This window comes from Centroberyx affinis, unplaced genomic scaffold (genome assembly GCF_046629955.1).
Source record: "Centroberyx affinis isolate AG114_WGS23_722 - 3 ecotype Tasmania unplaced genomic scaffold, CSIRO-AGI_Caff_v1 ptg000924l_1, whole genome shotgun sequence".
Classification (NCBI taxonomy): domain Eukaryota; kingdom Metazoa; phylum Chordata; class Actinopteri; order Beryciformes; family Berycidae; genus Centroberyx; species Centroberyx affinis.
The window spans coordinates 147,417-167,617 of NW_027279503.1; the positions used below are offsets into that span (position 1 = coordinate 147,417).

The 20,201-nt window shown below is 41.2% G+C and overlaps 1 protein-coding gene across 1 annotated transcript; it reads left to right on the forward strand.

The window, feature by feature from the left end:
• Window positions 1-396: 396 nt before the first annotated feature.
• LOC139645907 (autotaxin-like) lies at window positions 397-19,752 on the forward strand (the record flags this gene model as incomplete). Its single annotated transcript, XM_071521777.1, has 11 exons — window positions 397-545; window positions 5,822-5,924; window positions 6,898-7,053; window positions 8,802-8,927; window positions 9,475-9,535; window positions 11,675-11,772; window positions 13,008-13,087; window positions 13,938-14,057; window positions 14,500-14,555; window positions 15,853-15,918; window positions 19,680-19,752. Coding segments are annotated over exons 1-11 (957 nt in total), but the record flags the coding sequence as incomplete, so codon positions are not given.
• Window positions 19,753-20,201: the final 449 nt, after the last annotated feature.

Sequence of the window (20,201 nt, forward strand, 5' to 3'; positions counted from 1 at the left end):
CCCTTTTCCCCCTCTATCTATCTATCTATCTATCTATCTATCTATCTATCTATCTATCTATCTATCTATCTATCTATCTATCTCCCTCTCATCTCTCTCTCTCTCTCTCTCTCTCTCTCTCTCTCTCTCTCTCTGTTCATTGCGTAGGAGTGAGTGATCAGTCCAGTGCTGACTGTGTTGGACTCCGGAGCGTCACCCCGACCCGACGCACTATTGTACCAGAGCGCAGCTGTTACCATTACTTCATGCTTATTGGCCCAAGGCAAACCGAGCAGCAAGGCAAAGGCAAACAACTGGAGAGAGAGAGAGAGAGAGAGAGAGAGAGAGCGAGAGCGAGAGCGAGAGAGAGAGAGAGAGAGAGCGAGAGAGAGAGAGAGAGAGAGAGAGAGAGAGAGCGAGCTGGACCCCTGCGCTCTGCGCCATCGATTTGGAGAGGCGCACAGAGGAGCTTCTATCGGACGTTGCCCACAATTTCTTTTAGCTTTTTTTTAGGGGGGCATGCAAAAAGTGGATTCACTATTTGGAACATGCTACTGGGAAATTTGGTACGGTAAGACTGTGCCGGTTTTGTCGTTTAATTCCCATGACATTATTGCTTTATTGTGGTTTTGTTTCGACGGCTGAAGTGTCTCCCAGCCCCCAGAGAATAATTGCCCTCTTGCAGAATTGATGTAGCCGTATCGACCTGTGACAGAGGGGACTGCACTTTGCCTCGCATCAATGCAAATCTTGATATTTGGAAGCCTTACCTTAAGAGAGGACATTACATAATAACCCTCCCCGGAATATGAATTATGTAGCAGAAGAGGCTGTCGTGCTGTTATTTTGGTAGCGCGACACTGTCCGGGGTTATTAGGACTGAACACACCGTGATGATTAATAGCCGGGACAGCTCAGTGTCAACAGTGACACACGCGCTTGTTTACCTGGGGGAGGTAAAGGTAAACAGGCGGGAGGGTTAATGGTTAGCCTATAGACCGGTGCCGTGTACCCAGTACCATGTCTGCCTGTCTGCTGCTGCTGGTTTTGACAGTGAGGCTTCATCATCATCATCATCATCATCATCATCAGAGGAAATGAGAAAATAATTAGGAAAAGAACTGAGCTATGCCAGTTATTTGTATTGAAGAAAGTCAATATGCTAAATTTCCTAAATGAAAAACCACAAATCATAACATTCCTATAGTATTCCTATAGGAACTTACAGTGTGTCTGTGGTACTCAAGGGCTACCTTATGGTGCTTAATGCTAGGCCTATATATATATATATATATATAAAAATCTCCTGGTATCACTAAAATATGGCTATAATATTCCTATAGGATTAGATGTTGTTTACACTTGTGTAAACAATGTGGTAAACTGTGTATTTGTATAATATTATTCTAAGATTTCTTATAGGATGATATAATGTTTCCTTGCCCATAGTTTAAAGAACACATGGGAACACTTTGTGTTCTGCATTAGATTCTGATGGGAATATGTAACTGAAGTTAAATCTAGTTAACATAATGAAGTGCACCTCTTGCCTTAAGCATGAACCTTATTCAAGTCAGATGTTGGCCCACTGAGATGAATAAGTTGGCTGGTTTGGTTTCCAGGTGGATCTGGTTCCCAATCTTGGTTCCAGGGTCTTCTAGCTGTCCTTAGGGGGTTTCCAGAGGTTCCCCTGCAGCATTAGTTCAATTTCACTGTCATTTTAATCAAAATTAGCCGAGATAGAGAATGTGCTTAAAAATTACTCTTTTGAGGTTTCCCTCTCTCCAGCCTGCAAACAGACAGTGTCCTGGGAAAAAAATGAGGGTCTGAGGTATAAAATGTGTTTTTCTGGAGGTCCTTAACAAGTTTGAGAACCGCTGGGGATTAGTCAATACAGAAGGATGCTGAATAACTCTGCAAGGAAAACTCCATGTTCGGATGTACTTTAGTTTTTGTACTAGTTTTTGTACTAGTTTTTGTACTAGTTTTTGTACTAGTTTTTTGGTGAACCCACTTTTCCCTTACCCTGCCTCATCTCCCTGCCTCCTACATTTCCCAGAATGCAACAACATCCAGAGAACGGACATGAACTTGTTGCATTAAGCTGTGGCTTTACATGCAGGCAGGGGCGGACTTAGTGTTTTGGGGGCTCTAGGCAAAGGCAAGTATGGGCCCCCCCGACTCCCAGCTCTCTCTCTCTCTTTTTAATCCATCCTTTCTATATATAATCTTGGGTAGCTTTGATAAAAAAAAATGTTTTTTTTAATTTAGTAGTAACTCAACTACTGATGCAGTGTCAATGAAAATGAGCTTAAAGTCCAGTAGCAAAATCTCACTAGAAGTTGTATAACCCACAATAATCTGACAGTAGGGAGTAGGATTGAAATGATTTATTGTAATGAAAAGAGGGGTGTTTTTCAATAACAAATTGATTAAAAATACTGCATCCAGAATTATCGGATGCGATCTCCCACCCCTAGTGGAAATCTATAAGGCTAGACTACAAAAGAAGGGCCTTAAAGTTTTAAAGGCCCCCTCTCACCCGGCTAACAACCTTTTTAATCTTCTGACTTCTCAAAAAAGACTTAGAAGTGTTAAGACCAGAACATCCAGATTCCAGAATAGCACATATCCAGAAGCTGTCCGCCTCCGTAACACTCTAAACTTAGCAGTGCAGGTCGCTGGGTAGGTTAAAATAACTGTGCAATAAGACAGATGTTTTTTTTTGTATTATGCACTTACGCACTTGAAGCACTTTATCTAGTGGGTCGTTTGATGTTGCTGCTAATTCCCCTACAGGTGCTAATGTGTTTTATCCATGTTGTTCTTATGTGTTGGAGTTTATTTTATTCTACCCATTTGTTTTATGCTTTTATGATTATTTTATGGCTTGGATGTTATCTATCGGTTTTATACTTTCTTTTTTTGAATGTATTATGTGGTTTTTTTTTTAACTGAGTGGATGTGTTTGGCTGTGTTTAAGTGAGCTCACTAAGACAAATTCCAATCAACTCTGTTGATACGGCAATAAAGTATTGAATCTTGAATCTTGAAAATAGGTTTACATTCATTCTATTCTAGTCTTTTGTGGGGCCCAAGGCAGTCGCCTACCTTTGCCTAATGGTAAGACCGCCCCTGCATGTAGGTGGAGAGAGTGACAGTGATTGTGATAGTAAGAGCAAGAGAGCTGCCCAGTACCACCACTCTTCTACCGATGGTCACTGCAGCACAGCTGGAGCACACAGAGGCTCTGCAGTTGCGTCACAAATCTCCCAGTAACCTCGTCTGGCTCCTCGCCCAGTGGAGAACTGGCTGTACAAGCAAGAAGCAGAGAGCTATCTGAGTCAGCTTGTTGTGGTGTGGCTGTAGATCCATTCAGTAACGTTCTCAGTAAAAGTGAATAGTGTGATAAGGTGGATTTGTTTCCAAATGTAGGTTACTGTGACACAGTAAACTGTCTTGTCTTTAGCCCTAGTCTCTACTCCAAAACACTCTGAGTTGTAGCTTGAGAAGAGTCAGCTCAGCATCTTTTCCTGGCATTTGTCTGAGTGAGCTCCACTGATCATCTACATCAGCGATTCTCAACCTTTTTCATATCACACCCATAATTTAGTACACATTAGGGCCACGGACCCCCATTTGATCAGATTTTCTCGCTCCGATCCCAAATCTGAGAATATTGTTATTGTTAGATATGGTTTTGCCTAGAATTCCATGACTATCTGTATTGCAGGTAGAGAGATAACAGAGAAACTATGATCAAAACAGTCATTCTTCTACAGTTTCTAATTGTGTTAAGTTCTTGTAAATGAAATAATGCTGAAGTTTAACAATTCATCAATTTGCTGGGGACCCCCTGGAACCCCCTCAGGGACTCCTGGTGGTCCCCGGACCCCACGTTGAGAACCACTGATCTACATACATAAGTTCTCTTTACTTAAAACCAGAGGAAGAGGCTTTTTGATGCCTTTAGACGCCTCAAAATTGATGTTGACACTTAAAATTGTCCTCTGCTGATACTGTGATAATGTTTTTCCAGTCATGAACCCGGTGTTGGCTCTGTGAAGCAGTTTAAGATGATCCAACCCTACTGATGTTGTTGTGAATATCTTAATTATCACTATTTCATTACATAACCATTTGGTGGGTGCTAAAGTGCTTTAAAGTGCATATACAGCACATTGTAAGTATGAGTAGCCTCAGTGGGAACTGAATCCCTGACTTTGACGGTCTTAGTAGCGCCATGATTTATTTATAGAGTGATGTTGAAGTGTCTTTCCGCAAGACACTCAACCTCAACCTGCTCCAGCGGTGCCCTTCCTCTGCTGCCCCTTGACCTCTGACCCCTCTGGTTAAATGTGTACATGCATGAGTGTCTGAGAGGGAAAGAAAACAAACTCTGGTGGGGCAGCAGAGCAGCAGAGAGAGAAGGGAGACTGTTGTTTAACTGGAAGATGCAGGTTCAAACCCTTGTGTTGGTAAAAGTCTGTGTGCTTGAACAAGACGCTGAATCCCTAACAGCTCCGGGGTCTCTGTAGCTGACCCTGACCTCTGACCTCTGACCTCTCTGTGGAGGAGGACAAGAGAAAAGAGATTTCTCACTGACATTAAACTATGTGTAATTATTTGAAATACAGCATCCGACTGCTCTAATTGTCCTTTCCTTGTGGAGGATGGACAAGTGAAAAGAGATCTTCTCACTCCTGGAATCAATAACTTGTTATGCGCGGTTAGCTACGGTGGCCGAGACGTGTTGAACGAACTGCATATCCAAAACACTTTGCAAATCACACAAGCGCGTTAACGGAAAACACAAATGCAAAAGCCACAACATAACAACGGAAGTGAGCAACAACGGATGTTGACAATGAAACGGGCCGACTATAATTGCCGGTGGACTATTATTGCCTGCACATGTGGAAGAGGAAAGTTCTTGCCCGTTGTGAAAAGTGAAACGTTGTTCGCTAGCTAACTATGACCCCCTTTACACCTTGCATTAAAACGCGTTTTAGGTGATCGGATTGCAATCGGATAGTGCTTGACCACATGAAAGTACAGGTGTAAATGCACCCGAGACGCATTGAGGACGGATTGTGATCCGATCGGCCAGACCACCTCCGGAGGTGGTCAGGGACGCATTGTGACCACATTGAACACAAGTGTAAATGCAACTGTGTTTTCAATCCACATACAACAACTAGGTGGGCGGCAATACGTAATCGCGCACGACTTTCATCTTCGGCATTCCAGTTGTTGAAGACGGCTTCTTCAAAAGCAAACATAAGTCCATATTCACCGATGGGTATCACCTTTTTTTTTTTTTTTTTTTTTTTTTGGACCCGCGCAAACGAGAGGAGGATGTGACGTTCGTTTTTTTGAGCTGGACAGAGCAATCAGATCTCAATCGGATCTCAGTGTGGACACTGGAGACACATATTAATATGAGGTGTAAATGTAATCAGGTTAAATCATATCTAGGTACAATCTGGATACGAGACGCATTTTAATGCAAGGTAATGATTACTATCGCTATGTGATTGTCACAAATGAGCAATGTTGTTTGTCTTTATATTTTCATATTTATGTACTCTTATGCCATCTAACGTTAGGCTGTTATGAAGCTAGCTTTCATTGTCAACATCCGTTATTGCTCACTTCCGTTATGTTGTGGCTTTTGCATTTGTGTTGTGGCTTTTGCATTTGTGTTTTCCGTTACTGCGCTTGTGTTTTTCGAATTTGCGAAGCGTTTTGGATATGCAGTTCGTTCGACACGTCTCGGCCTCCGTAGTTGTCTGTCACACAGCGTCTGAGTGAGGCTGTGCTCTCTGCTGTGTGTTGTCAGGTAGTGGCTGTGTTCTGCCTGTTGGGTACCGAGGTCAGCAGAGCCTATGTGTTCCAAGCCAGCCGGCCTGGAGAGGGAGGAGACAACCCGCCTCAGACCAAAAGTGAGACAAACCTCCACTCAAAACCTGTTACAGGATAAATGCATTTTTTTTTTTTTTTAAAACAATTTCATATCTTTAAATAAGGCAGATCATATTTAGTTTAAAGATGTTTGCTCAGGAAATGTATTGAAATAAGTGAAAGTAAAGTGGATATTGCATTAGAATCGAGTCAAAGGGCTTTTATTGTTATGTCTTTTTATGTTCTTATTTTTCCCTCTGTTTTGTAAAGCACTTTGTAACTGTGTTTTGATAAGTGCTATATAAATAAAGTTTATTATTATTATTATTATTAAAAGTGAAATGATTATTGTATCAAATAACTGCATGGGAAACAAGTGAAATTGCATCACTCCATTGGCAAATTTTATCAACTTATTTTGAGAAAAAATAACGTTTTATGACTGAATCCGAGATCAAATGGCTTGTTAAAGGAATAGTTCACCCAAAAATGAAAATTCTGTCATCATCTACTCACCCTCATGCCAAATGAAACACAGGTGAAATGTGTTAGTCCATATAACACACAGGGAGGCTGCAGCACAACTTGGTAGCAGCTTTCTCCAAAACAACTGAAGTCAATGGGGACCTGTTCTTTAGAGCTCCAAAACAAAAACAGCCAAACAATCACACTGTGAATAGAAAGACACACCATTATTTGTTGCAAATCAATCAGCTATAGTTAAGATTAAATATAGCTGTAGTTGTAGCTGTAGTTAAGTGTAAATATAGGTATTTTTGGAAATTTGAAGAACTGGTCCCCACTGACTTCAGTGGTTTTGGAGAAGGCTGCTATGGAGTTGTGCTGCAGCCTCCCTGTGTGTTATATGGACAAACTTCACCTGTGTTTCAACTGGCATGAGGGGGAGTAGACAGAATTTTCATTTTTGGGTGAACTATTCCTTTAAGATGAATATTTTTGCAGCGTAGTTGTATTTCCCTGGCCTGTGTGTAAACGGGCCTCCTCTCCCTCCAGCCATCTCTGACTCCCTGTGGGTGAGCTCAGCAGGCTCCTGTAAGGGCCGCTGCTTCGAGCTGGAGGAGGCCAAGCCTCCAGGATGCAGATGTGACAATCTGTGTAAAACCTACTACAGCTGCTGCTCCGACTTCGACGAGCACTGCCTGAAAACAGGTCAGTGTGACATCACCCTGCTCATTCATTTTAATGGGCTTTGTCTTCTTTAACATGCTGGTGTTTATGTGTTATTGTATTTTATAGCTGTTTAACAGGTTTGTTGGTTTGTTTTGTTCCTTTTGCAGCACTTTCTAAGATTGTTAGATACAAAAAAGTCTCTATCTTTGTTGCTAAGCGTTCATCACTGTGGTGTTTCTGCACTGCACTTCCCACAGATCACCTGTCAATCAAACAGTGTGGGGGCGGAGCTTGGATTTTCTGTTGATGCAGTTTGAGTTTCTTTGCTTTCTTTTCTTTGTCTGTTCAGCCATGGTGGCTATCGCTGCTCATGCTAACTACCCAGCTCTTCTTCTTCTGTTTATTCCAAACAAACCGGAAACGTAAAACACATCACTTCCTGTGCAGCAGAGGATTTTTCCCAGGAAAGAGCTGCCAGACACCGGCTGTTTAGAACAGACAGTGGAGAAGCTTTATGAACTAGATATAGGTTGGATCAATGTTTGGTTAGACCAGGCAGTGATGGAAAGTAGACAGACATAAACGGACATTATTGTTTTTACTTTAATGCTACTACTAGTACTACTACTACCACTACTACTCTTAGCAGTAGTAGTAGTAGTGCAGTTATTCATTTACTACTATAGAAATTTGCTTGGAACAGTGCTAGAACACCACAACAACACTACATCTCCAATACTCAGAAAGCTCAGTTTACATAATATGATATGAAGTGCTTTAGGTTTTGCTGTAGTTTATTTAACAGGGACAAAGGGCAAGTACATCCACTCCCCCACAGTTAGCAGGTTTATGTAAAAAAAAAAAAAAAAAAAAACGTTAAGCAAGCAACACTGAAGACACTTTCAAAACATCCAAATCTATAAAAAAAAAAAAAAATTGTCTAACTTGTTGTGATGGCAGGTTTCCAAAACTCTGTCCTATAACTGACTGACTTGTGAATCTGTGTAACTTTGATTTACAAGCCCTGGTTTGCTTGTAATTGGGCAGCAAATGATACATACAAAATACAAAAATGCATCATGGTAAATGATTTCCATGATGGTTTGAGCAAATAAGGCAACCTTGGATTCAGTCTGCTGCTAATGTTCACCTTAAAGGTCCCACATGGTGTAAAGCAGGACTCCCCTTGCCTCTGTGATGATAAAGGAGTTGGATGGTCTATCTAAACATGGTGAAAGTATCAAAACGCACGGTCGCCAACTAAATCCACACAATCCATATTAGAAAAGCGAGCTTCTAAACGAGCCGTTTGGACTTCTGTAACTTTGTGGCGTCACAAAGGTTCGCTCATTATCATTTTTGTAAGAAATAACAGACTAACAAAGTGTTTTTTTCAAAGCGGTTGAGCGGTTGTCATTGTTTATTACCGGAGAGTTTTCCCTACCTGTAGCTGCCGGGCCGCGGCGTCTCACGTTTCACTCTCGAAACGGTTAGCCAATCGGAACAGAGGGGTCGTTAATATTAATGAGCCTTAAAGACACAGCGACAGAAACAGCCTGTTCTTGGTAAGGCTCAGAGAGATGCTGGAAAATGAACGTGGAGAAATGGAGAGTGTTTTTGGTTCATGACACCACACACACAGCTTTGACCTCAAGACACAAAATAAAACTCTGTGGAGAATATGAGACCTTTAATTAATAGAAGTGAGAAGAAAAGTCTACTCTGTATGACCCATTGGAGGGAATTAGTGTTTTTTTTTTTAACCTTTCATCCTCCCTGTGCGTCAGCGGGGGGGTTCGAGTGCACAGATGATCGCTGTGGGGAGGACAGGAACGATGATCACGCCTGCCACTGCTCCGAGGACTGTCTGGAGAGAGGAGACTGCTGCACCAACTACAAGTCCCTCTGCAAAGGTTGGGACTAGGAAAATATAAAGACTTGGAATAGTCCCATAAAACAGTGATTCTCAAACCTTTTCATATCAAGGACCCTAGTTTAGTCCACATTAGAGCCACAGACCCCTATTTCATGAGATTTTGTTTCTCGGACCCAAATCTGAGAATACTGATTGACTGACTGTCTGTATTGTAGGTAGAGAGATAATAGAGAAACTATGATCAAAACAGTCATTCTTCTACATTCTCTCATTTTGTTAACTGCTTGTGAATTAAATAATGCTGAAGTTTAAGGCTTCATCAATTTGCCGGGGACCCCCTGGAACCCCCTCAAGGACCTCTGGTTGTCCCCGGACCCCAAGTTGAGAACCACTGCCATAAAACATAGCGAGCATATTCAGGTTCTCCATATTCAGGATCCCGGTTAACGAGATGGTGTTTACATGCGCCAACTCATTAATGGAATATTTGAATATCCTGAATATAAATGGAATTTTAATGTGCATGTAAACTCACTAAATTAAAGTAGATAACTGCTCACTTGTTGTCGTTTCTCCCTTGGCAGCTGACACTGCCTGGGTGCAAGGAGACTGTGAGGAGATCAAGAGCGCTGAATGTCCTGCAGGGTGAGTAGAAACCGGCCCTTCTGCGCAGCCGAAAGCGGCGCACACCCCCTTGATTTTTCGCCCAAAGTTCAACTATATTGAACTTTAACCCCCAAATATGCTGACCTCTACGAGAAGCGTCCAATGGCATGTCCTGCAGGGTGAGTAGTTAGTTAGTTACTTTTATTTATATAGCACTTTTCAAAACAGCAGTCACAAAGTGCTTCACAGTTGATAATAAAAATGCATAAAGTGCACGGAATGAAAACAGCAAATAAAATACAATTTATAAACAGAAACAAACACTCAACAATAAAAGCAAGATAAACAACAAAACAAAATTAAAAGACAAATAAAACCAATAGGAATTGCAAAGCAACAAACTTATAAAAACGCCAGCCTATACAAGTGGGTTTTTAAAAGTTTTTTAAAATGTGGTACCGACTCAGCTGACCTGACAGTGAGGGGGAGTCGATTCCATAGTGTAGTAGAAACCAGCCCTGCTGAATGAATCTAACTAACTCACAGAACTTCAATAGATAGAACGGTTCTTCCACTGTTTGCCTTGGTAATTTGGCTCGTACAGCATAATACGGCAAGTGCGGAATTTTAAAGGGTAGTTGCTATGGTGGCAACAAAAGTCTGGACATTAACTGAGCTTTCACACCAAACGCGGCATTGTGCAGAGCAAGGCCATTGTTTTCAATGAAGGACGCGGCAGTGCTCTCCTAAACATCTGCGCAGCCGAAAGCGACGCACACCCCCTTGATTTTTCGCCAGGTTTTGCGCCCAAAGTTCAACTATATTGAACTTTAACCCCCAGATACGCTGACCTCTACGAGAAGCGTCCAATGGCATTCCGACATTTACAGGAGGCGGAAGCTTTGTAGGCGCCGGAGCACCAAGGAGTTATAACTCCACATTAAAAACATCGAAACCTGGCCAAAAAGTCACAGGCATGGCAGATAATATCCGTTGGGGATACCAGGTTAGAAAAATTATATTGCGTTATTTACATATTCAGAAGAAGCCTAGATAGCGTCATTGTTGAATTATTTCAGCTGCTTTGAACGATGTTAAGACCTAAAGCATTAACTTAGCACATTTTTCATGTCATTAGTAAATCTATCTACACCATTTAAAACAGACTATTTACAGAAAACGAACCAAATTGTTTAATAAACTGCTGATGACCCCGCTAGTGCATCTGGAAAGGTAAAAATATGTTTCTGTAGCCTACCGAGATTCCAGCTTGCGCTCGACCTCGCGCAAAATAGAAGCATTGCCGCTTCTGGTGTGAAAGCCCCGTGAGGCTGTGAAGTCTGTCTGTCTTGCTTGAGAACTGAGCAGATGAGTCTGTCAGCAAACTGTCAGAACGCAACTGAAAGCTAACGTTAGCGACGAGGCTAATGTAGCTTTATCACAGACTGGACTTCTCTCTCTAGCTCTTCTAGTAAACATTAGCATGTTAGCAATCCATGGCAGCAAGGACACAGAGAAGCTGCTTTGGTTCTTGCTGTAAAACCTCTCAGCTCAGTGACTTGCTGTGAGTCACTTTATACAGAAGCTAGTCCAACGGTTCACAGCAAAATGGCCGCCGCTCCAACCGTCCAGGAACGCTGATTTGAATGGGAATGACTAAGTTCTGTGATCTGACTCTTAATGGTCACTATATACATGTGCTATCATTTCAGCTTTACCATTCAATGATAAAATATTTAGGATTTCAAGATTTACAGGCAAAACAAATCCAAAAACAGCATTCAAGGGTGTTTGTGCAAAGGCCATAATACATCATGTACTGTATTTTACACTGATTTTATTTAACCTGTATTTATCAAGGGTAGGTGGACGGATGGCATTTTCTCTCTTTCAGTAAGTGATTCACTAAAATGATCTTTATTCAGTATTTGAAGGCCAGTAACGTCTTTTTTCACTGAATAAGAGTTTCAGTATTCAAAACTAGGTGAGATAAAAGCATGGACGACCTTCTCCAAAACTGTAAAAGATAAAATCAATGAGCCAGTTGACTTTCTTTTAACCTTTCATCCTTCTTCTGTCTCAGTGAGAGGTTTCGAGAGTCTTGAAACGACAGTGAAACCTGGCACAGCTGCCTTTTATTAATCCTCCAGTGTGTCTTTGTCGTCCTGCTGCTCTCAGCTTCATCCGCCCCCCCCTCATCATGCTGTCGGTGGACGGCTTCAGAGCCTCCTACTTGAAGAAGGGCAAAGCTGTCATCCCCAACATAGAGAAACTCAGTAAGTCTTGATCCTCCATCCTACAACTGCTTCACCTAAGTACAGTTAGAGAGCTTGTAGAAGTTTGAAAAATGCGGAAATCTGGTTAGAGAAACTCTTAATGTCCTGTTCATGTTGTACAGTTGGAGCATGTGACCAAGTCAACTTTGCTCAAGTCCCAAGTCAGTCTCAAGTCTTGAGGCACAAGTCTAGTCCTAGTCAAGTCCCAAGTCTAAATGTAGATTACCAAGTCAAGTCCAAGTCAAGTCCATGTCATTAATGTCAAGTCTCAAGTCTAAATGTAGAACAGCAAGTCAAGTCAGAACAAATCAAGAGTCCAGTATCAATTTCATATCTTAAAGAAAACTAAATATCTAGGACTTTTCAATGCAATATGGTTTTAATAGGATAAAAACTTGGTAAGAGCATCATGAGTTTGATTTCTATAATCAGTTTCAACTTCAATAAATTCAATCATTCCATACAAATTCAGAAAACAGAATTTAAATTCAGTCGTCTGCTGGAACAAATCTTTTTAACGTGTTCTTCCCTGTGTTTCAAGCTTCCTGATGAACACACATCATCCAAATGTGTTCAACTTTTGTCATTTGGCACTTTACTGCCGCACAGTAAAGCTGTCCTGTCCTTGTTTCACATTTTTCACAACTCCCCCAGTGAACTGTCTCATAAAAGCCCTGGAAGTAAGTCAATGGTTTGTGGGACAAAATGGGAGAAAAACATATTCCTGCCAATTTAAACAGACACATGTTTACATTCCCTCCATGACTCACCTGCTGCCACCTGAACATCATTCAGACTCGGATTGGGATTAGTGGAGATAATCAAACATCGCTATCAGAGACAGAGGGTTTTCAGGGAAATGTAGAAAGAGTCACTGGAAGAGAGTTGACTGTTACAATGTGCTGCTAAAATGATCTTAAGCCTGTATTCAAATATTAAAATCTTTTTTTAAACAAATGAGAAAAACAAACTCTCATTGGGATGATGTTGAAATGTTGCAGACCAGACCATTTGTATTCAGATTGCATCACTTGACTCAAGAAAATTCTTGTTATTTTGCATCAGAAACAAGTGAAATAATCTAACCACACAGATTTTTCAGTAGTTTCAAAGGAAAGAAGATTTTAAATAACATTTTTACAGGGTTGTGGTTTTAACTGCTTGATTTGAGTCACTGAAATCTTCTTGTACTTGTCAGTATAATATTTTATAGATTTACATTTCTTTCCCCTCAGGAACGTGTGGGACATCGGCACCTTACATGCGGCCAGTCTACCCATCCAAGACCTTCCCCAACTTATATACACTCGCCACTGTAAGTCACCCAGGGTCATGTGTGAGTGACACTGAAACGCTCACTTGCTCTCATCGTCTCTCTAACAGTGTGAACAGTGCAATACGTAAGGGATAATGCCCGACGAGGTGTCCATTATCAGGAATTAATGGATGACGGGGAGGCCAGAACCGTCCCACGCACAGCGGAGGACGGTTCTCCGCTCCGCTGCGCATGCCCAACTCGAAGGGCATTATCTCGCGTTTCACAAGCCATAACTCAGTTTCCCTGGTAACACCTGAGGGTTTGACTAATACCTGGAACAATCATTACCATCCCATACTATCCCTTATGCAATGGAAACGTTGTTCACTCCTCCAGTAAATAGGACGAACCTTAGATACGACTTGGCAGCAGGAGATATTTCTAGTCCGCTCAGCTCATTGAACCCTTTGGCTCAGCTATGAGCCAGAAAGCTAACGTTATGCTAGCAACATTCAAAGTCAATAACAAACAGTAAATATAATTTGACATTATGTTTAACAACAAGAGTAGCTAGCTATCCAGCCATGTCATTGTCCCCAAATCAATATCAAGATTTTCACCAACAAATCAGGCTCAAACGGAGGCTATGACTGCGTCCCTGTTGCTATGGTTACTAATTTTAGATACAGGCTGATGCTACGTAGCCAGCGCATGAATTTACAACGGTGAACAGACAGTTTCAGTGGAACTACTTAGTATGTGTCCATTATCAGGAATTAATGGACACCCTGCAGCCAATCAGAATCGAGTATTCACCCAGACCATGGTATAAAGCCCCGCTATGACACTGACAGTATGTTTTTGAGGTGAGTTACTGTAGTGACTCTGTCCTCTGGTCTCTCTGCAGGGTCTTTACCCAGAGTCCCATGGGATTGTGGGAAACAACATGCACGACCCGGTGTTTGATGCCAACTTCAACCTGCGAGGCAGAGAGAAGCTCAACCACCGCTGGTGGGGCGGGCAGCCTGTGAGTATCTATATCTGTATCTATATCCTCGGGCAGAGGTCTTTTGTCTGTTCCAGAGTCCAGACTGAAAACTAAAGGGGAGGCTCTGGAACGATCTGCCCGAGGAAATCAGGTCGGCTGAGTCAGTGATCTCCTTTAAGTCCCTTCTTAAAACATACTTTCATCTGAGAGCCTTTTCTGATTTTACTTGAGTTTTAATTTCCTTTCAACGGTCTTTTATTTCCTTTAAAAAATGTTTTTTTTTTCCTATTCTTATCTTTTCCTACACTGTATTGTTTTTTATAAACCAAATTGTTTTTATCTGTTTTCTTTTAAAACCTGAATCCAAACATGGATTTTGAAAAGTGCTCTATAAACAAAGATTATTATTATTATTATTATATCTGGACGTGGTTTGTGATTGGAAGGAAATATGAATGTTCTTGTTTTCTATGTGTTCTAGATCTGGATCACAGCAGAGAAACAAGGAGTGAAAGCAGGAACCTTCTTCTGGCCCTGGTGAGTCAGCACTGGTACACAGACAGACTTCACTGCTCTGTACTGTTAGCCTGCAAACCTTCTATATAAGACCAATGAACAATGAATAAAGAGAGTCAGGAGCATCAACCATAAAAGTGCGTTTAGATGCAAAAAATTCAGATGATTGTATGTTTATGTAGTGTTTTAATTGCTGATTCTCTAAATGTATTGTATAGTGATCCCAGTATGTATGTGTAACTGTAATCATTGCAATAATATCGTAGATCCTGAAGTCCATACTGCTTTTTTGGATCTTCGCTAATATATTACTTTATGGAAACATATTGAGAGACAACTTTCTGCTGATAATAGGCCAAAAGACTAAAATGCAGCTCTTGCAATATTTGTGGGGAATTGTTGATTTGGCAAACAATGTGATTGCAAAATCCCTGTTCCCTAGAAGCACAACGAATTACCATGACGCACCGACACTGAGAGTGATAAATCAGACCCAGATGGTTCTTTCAAAATTTATTCCAACACAGAAATAGAGCTTGGGCTCTGAAACTTCAGTATATGGGTTTATTCAACAGCCACATAACTGAAAAGAGAAGCTATGGGAGTGAAGCACTTTGGGTAATCAGCCCAGACAGACTTACAAGACTCTACATCCCACTCAGTGCAGCCGTGTGAAACATAAACACACTCCAAGATCAACTCAGGCATCAAGTGCAAAGTACACTGACATATTCTCAGGCTTACAGATACAGATTGCCTCATATAATCCACCTTTTCTCAAACATATCTCACTTCTTTTCTAATCGTTTGACCAAGAAAATGTGCAGAAATAGAAGTTGTTTTGGAGAGTGGACAGATTGTTCTGCCCTTGTATCTCTGTTTCTATTGCAAATGATGAAATATCTCTTAACAATAATCACACAACATTTCAGAAAATATGTTTAAGACATTTCCAAATACGTTCTTACACTTGCTGAAATCATTTGCATATCCATGACCTAATAAGCACGAGGGCAAAGAGAGGCTGCTCTCTCGTCACGTCCTGACTGACTGACAATGACCCTACACACACACACACGCACACACACACACACACACACAAACACACACACACACACAGGACAATACCCCTACACAATCAATCACAACGGAGGCCATTGAAGGCCCAAGCAGCCGAAACACCGGCCTGTTCAGCTAGTGACACATGAGAGCCTCGTGTCAACTAGAGCTCCCGGTCCACTCTGTCAAGAAGGAGTGAAACTCATAAACCATCTCTGTAACCGTTGATCATCGGCACCTTTGTGTTCTGTGCTCGCAGGGTGATTCCCCTGGAGAGGAGGATCTTGACCATCCTGCGCTGGCTGCACCTGCCTGACAATGAGAGGTGTGTCTCTGTTCTCTGGACTTTTCAGACATGAATATCACACACACACACACACACACACACACACACACACACACGCTTGGTTTTCGTTAGCCTGGTTCCAGACTCCTGAGTCGCGTCCCGCCCACTCTTCAGAGCGATTCAGAGTCTGGTGTTGCTCTGGTCAACTACGATTTTTAGCTCAGAAAAAATGATCGGGCCAATCAGCGCCTTTGTGGGCGGGGCTAAAGTTTGAACCGTTCGTGCATGTTGAAATCACTTCCTTACCCAACATATTTTTTGCAAAAACGACATTTTTGTCAAAAACGACCAACATTCTTAGTAAAGTTGGTAAATACATCCAGCATCAGTGTGACTGGAAATAACATCAGAGCGGCCGGAAACGTCAGTCACTAGTGATTGGTTCGGGGAAACTCAACCCCCCCCCCCCCACACACAGAAAACGGCTATCTTCTGACATTTTCTTATTGGTGCTCTATTATCTCATTCAACTATCAGGTTTCTACATATTTTTCCCATGGACTCATTACATTACATTGACATTACATTATGTCATTTAGCAGATGCTTTTGTCCAAAGCGAAGTACAATAAGTACAATAGTAGCATTTTGTCAACAGTAGTCAAACCGACCGTATATCTCAGTCTTCATCAGCTGAGCCTTCAGTAGGAAGAAGTAGCATTCATAGAATCAGATTTTTTTCTTTTTTTACTTAAGAGTAGAAGATGAAGAAGATCGTTACATGATAGATGGTTACTTCAGGTGGGGTCCAGGTGTAACGTGAAGAGATGAGTCTTCAGCCTGAAGATGGGTAAAGACTCAAACACTACTCATGCAGCTCAAGCGTAAATGTTAAGGATGTGAATGGTGAAATCGAAGTGAAGTTTGGTAGTTGCAGCCTTATATGAACATTTGTTTGCTTTTGACTTCACCTGTATAATTTTGGCGAAGATGAGGTGCTCATGCATATGTATTTAAAAGATTAGACACTTTTTAGATTTCCTTTTCTTTGGGGGCGGAGCCAAAACGGTGGCTAGCCAAGCTTGGTGCCACCCCAAATTTTCTCGCACGTCATTGGCTGTTTAACTCTGATTGACACATTGAAATTGCCTAAAATGTAAGATTTTGTTGTTTTAAGTGACCAAGGTGCCCTTTTAGACAGAAACAAGTGCTGAAGAGTGACAGGTGTTGATGTTATGTTTCATTTTTTACCGATATTTCACATCCAGTCCAGAGTCTGTTTTTCACCTAAATAATCACTGGACAATAGTCAAATAGTCCTTGCAACAATAGAAACTTTGTCCTGCGTGTAATAATTTGTTTCAATCATTTGTATCAACATATTCAAACTTGGGTATGCACAATTGATTAAAAACAATCTATATTGCATTATAGTTAATTTTTAACTCTCAACCTCGTTTTTATGCTTATGGTCCTTGGGGCCCCCCCAGGTTAGCGGTGCCCCCTCTGGCCCCTCCAGTTAAAAACTCCCAGATACACCCCTGCTTTTCTTAGATAATACTTGGTTTTAAATGGGTTAAGAGCTGCTGCTGCCTGTCTTATATTTAGTCAGAGTGTCAGTGAGCGAGTGAGTGTCTCTGCTGAAGATAAAGGGGTTTTTTTTAGTTGCTGGGTCAGTGAGAGGGTCGGTGGGTGGAGAAGAGGCTGAGAGAGAAAAATCTTCACATGTTTTTTCTGTTTTGTACGGAGCCCGGGAGTGGCCATCGGGAGAAAAATAGTTTATGTCGTGGCCACGATTTACTGTAACGTGCCACGATAGGCAATTTGAGCTCTCGTTTTATTTTTTCGTGCACATGAGATACAATTCGTTCCCTCGATTTCCTCTTTACGTGCACAAATTGCCAAAACGTGTCCTCGAAATAGTGATATCTCGATATATAATCTCGATATATAATCCATGTGCTCTTCATGATTATGTTTAAATGTGGCCTGTCCTGGGTGTGTTGCAGCACCTGATTGTGTTTACATGGCCTGAAGGTTAAGTGGCTAAATATGTTGCAATATTTGGGGGATTTGCCTATTCAGTGTAAACAGACAATGGATATTAACATACCAAATCTTAAAACGTGTATAATAAAACGTGCGCACGTTACAGTAAATCGTGGACTCAGTATAACTTTTTTCTCTCCCAGTGGCCACTATCCCGGGCTCCGTAGTTTTGTGTCTTGAATCTGGGTGAGTCGAGGTGAGCTGTGCACTGCCAGAGATAACAAGCTCAGCAAATGGTTTTATCTTCTTCTTCTTATCATGCCTACTTCAGAATCATTTTAGTCAGATTTACTGGGTTTCCACACTCACTTGGACATTAAATTCAACGAGTTTTCGGTGATTTTTAAAGTGTTGTTTGGTGAAACGTATGGATTCGAACTCGGCATGTTTTGAGTGAAGACATGAAATTGGTCAGAATTAGACATTATAGAGGCTTCATGTTTTACTCCTGATCTTGTCAAGTCAAATCTTCATTCTCAAACTGCTGCTGTATGAACACAAATCTCAGGATGTGAAGTGTTGATCCAATTGACAGAGAGATCTGAGGCATACTGATTTGGGTGCTGTATTTGAATTTTAAAAAATCAAGGTCATCCATTTGCAAAAACCTGCTAAGCCTGCTGTATTTTATTCTTCTGAAATTCACAAACTTTCAAGGATTGGCAGCCGCTTGGATTCAGCCAGTGTCAGGATATGTCTCTTGCTTTATTACAGAGCGTCTTGTTTCAAGAGATTCATTTGAATTGAGTGAAACATTTCCTGAAACTAGCAGAAATAACTGCAAGTGTAGCAAGATAATATGACTGGACTTCCTGAAATCACTTTCTAAGCCTTTTTGGCAGCGGGACAGATTTACTGACGCTCACAAACTGTCTGTGGTTTACCAGCTGATGACATATAGGCCAAGAACAGCAAAAATCATCTTTTTGACATGTGTGAGGATTTTTTAATGTGTTGAAATTACAAACAGTATCTCAAAATCTGTTAATCATGTGCTTCACTGTATCTCAGCATGTTGGTAGTAATAAATACTCAGGAGAACGACAAACTTGGAGGAATTCTTACTGGAATAATTTTTATTTAAGCTGCTGTAACATTTTTAAACATCAGTATATCATTGTCAAATTAATCATAATACCTTGGTATAATTACTGTAAACAAATGAGATCATGTTGGAGCTGATTGTTCTCCTCTATCTCACTCCAGTAGTATTGTTAGTTCTAGAGTTTCTCCACATTAAGACTACATTTCCCATCAGCCTCTTTGCTTCCTGCAATGCAGAGTAGAGGCTGATAGATGCTGACAGGCTGACCACCGGTTTGTTTACAGTCATTATACTAATGTCTTGAAATGAATATGGTAATGATTTATTGATGTGTAAATCAGTGATTCTCAACCTTTTTCATATCAAGGACCCCTAATTTAGTCCACATTAGAGCCACAGACCCCCATTTGATGAGATTTTGTCTCTCGGACCCAAATCAGAGAATAATTTTTATTGTCAGATATGCTTCTGTATAGAATTCCATGACTATTTGTACTGTAGGTAGAGTGATAACAGTAAAACTATGATCAAAATAGTTATTCTAAAATGACAAAAAAAGAAGTTTAACAATTCATCAATTTGCTGGAATGCCCTCAAGGACCCCTGGTGGTCCCCGGACCCCACGTTGAGAACCACTGGTGTAAATGATACACATAGCACCTTTAAAAAGGCAAATATATATTTTTGTCTCTGTGTTCTCTCTCCAGGCCTTACGTCTACGCCGTCCACTCAGAGCAGCCGGACACCTTCGGACATCGACTGGGACCGCTCAGCAGTGAGGTGTGTGTGTGTGTGTGTGTGTGTGTGTGAGAGAGAGAGAGAGAGAGAGAGAGAGAGAGAGAGAGAGAGAGAGAGAGAGAGAGAGAGAAAGAGAGAGGGAGAGAGAGAGAGAGAGAGAGAGAGAAAGAGAGAGAGAGATATGAAAGATGATATTTTGCTGGTTTATGTTTCCTCAGAAACACAAGTGACATAAACACAGAAACAATGATAGTCAGTAGACAGTGGAGGCACAGCAACACACACGCACACACACACACACACACACACACACACACACACACACACACACACACACACACACACACGCACACACAATAATACATGGGAGGGATGGAATTATTTTTCTGTTACTTAATTTTTTTTATTTTAATAATTTAATTGATGATTAATCTCTTGTTACATGCTTTGGCAATACTGTTTGTTTGTGAACTGTCATGCCAATAAAGCAC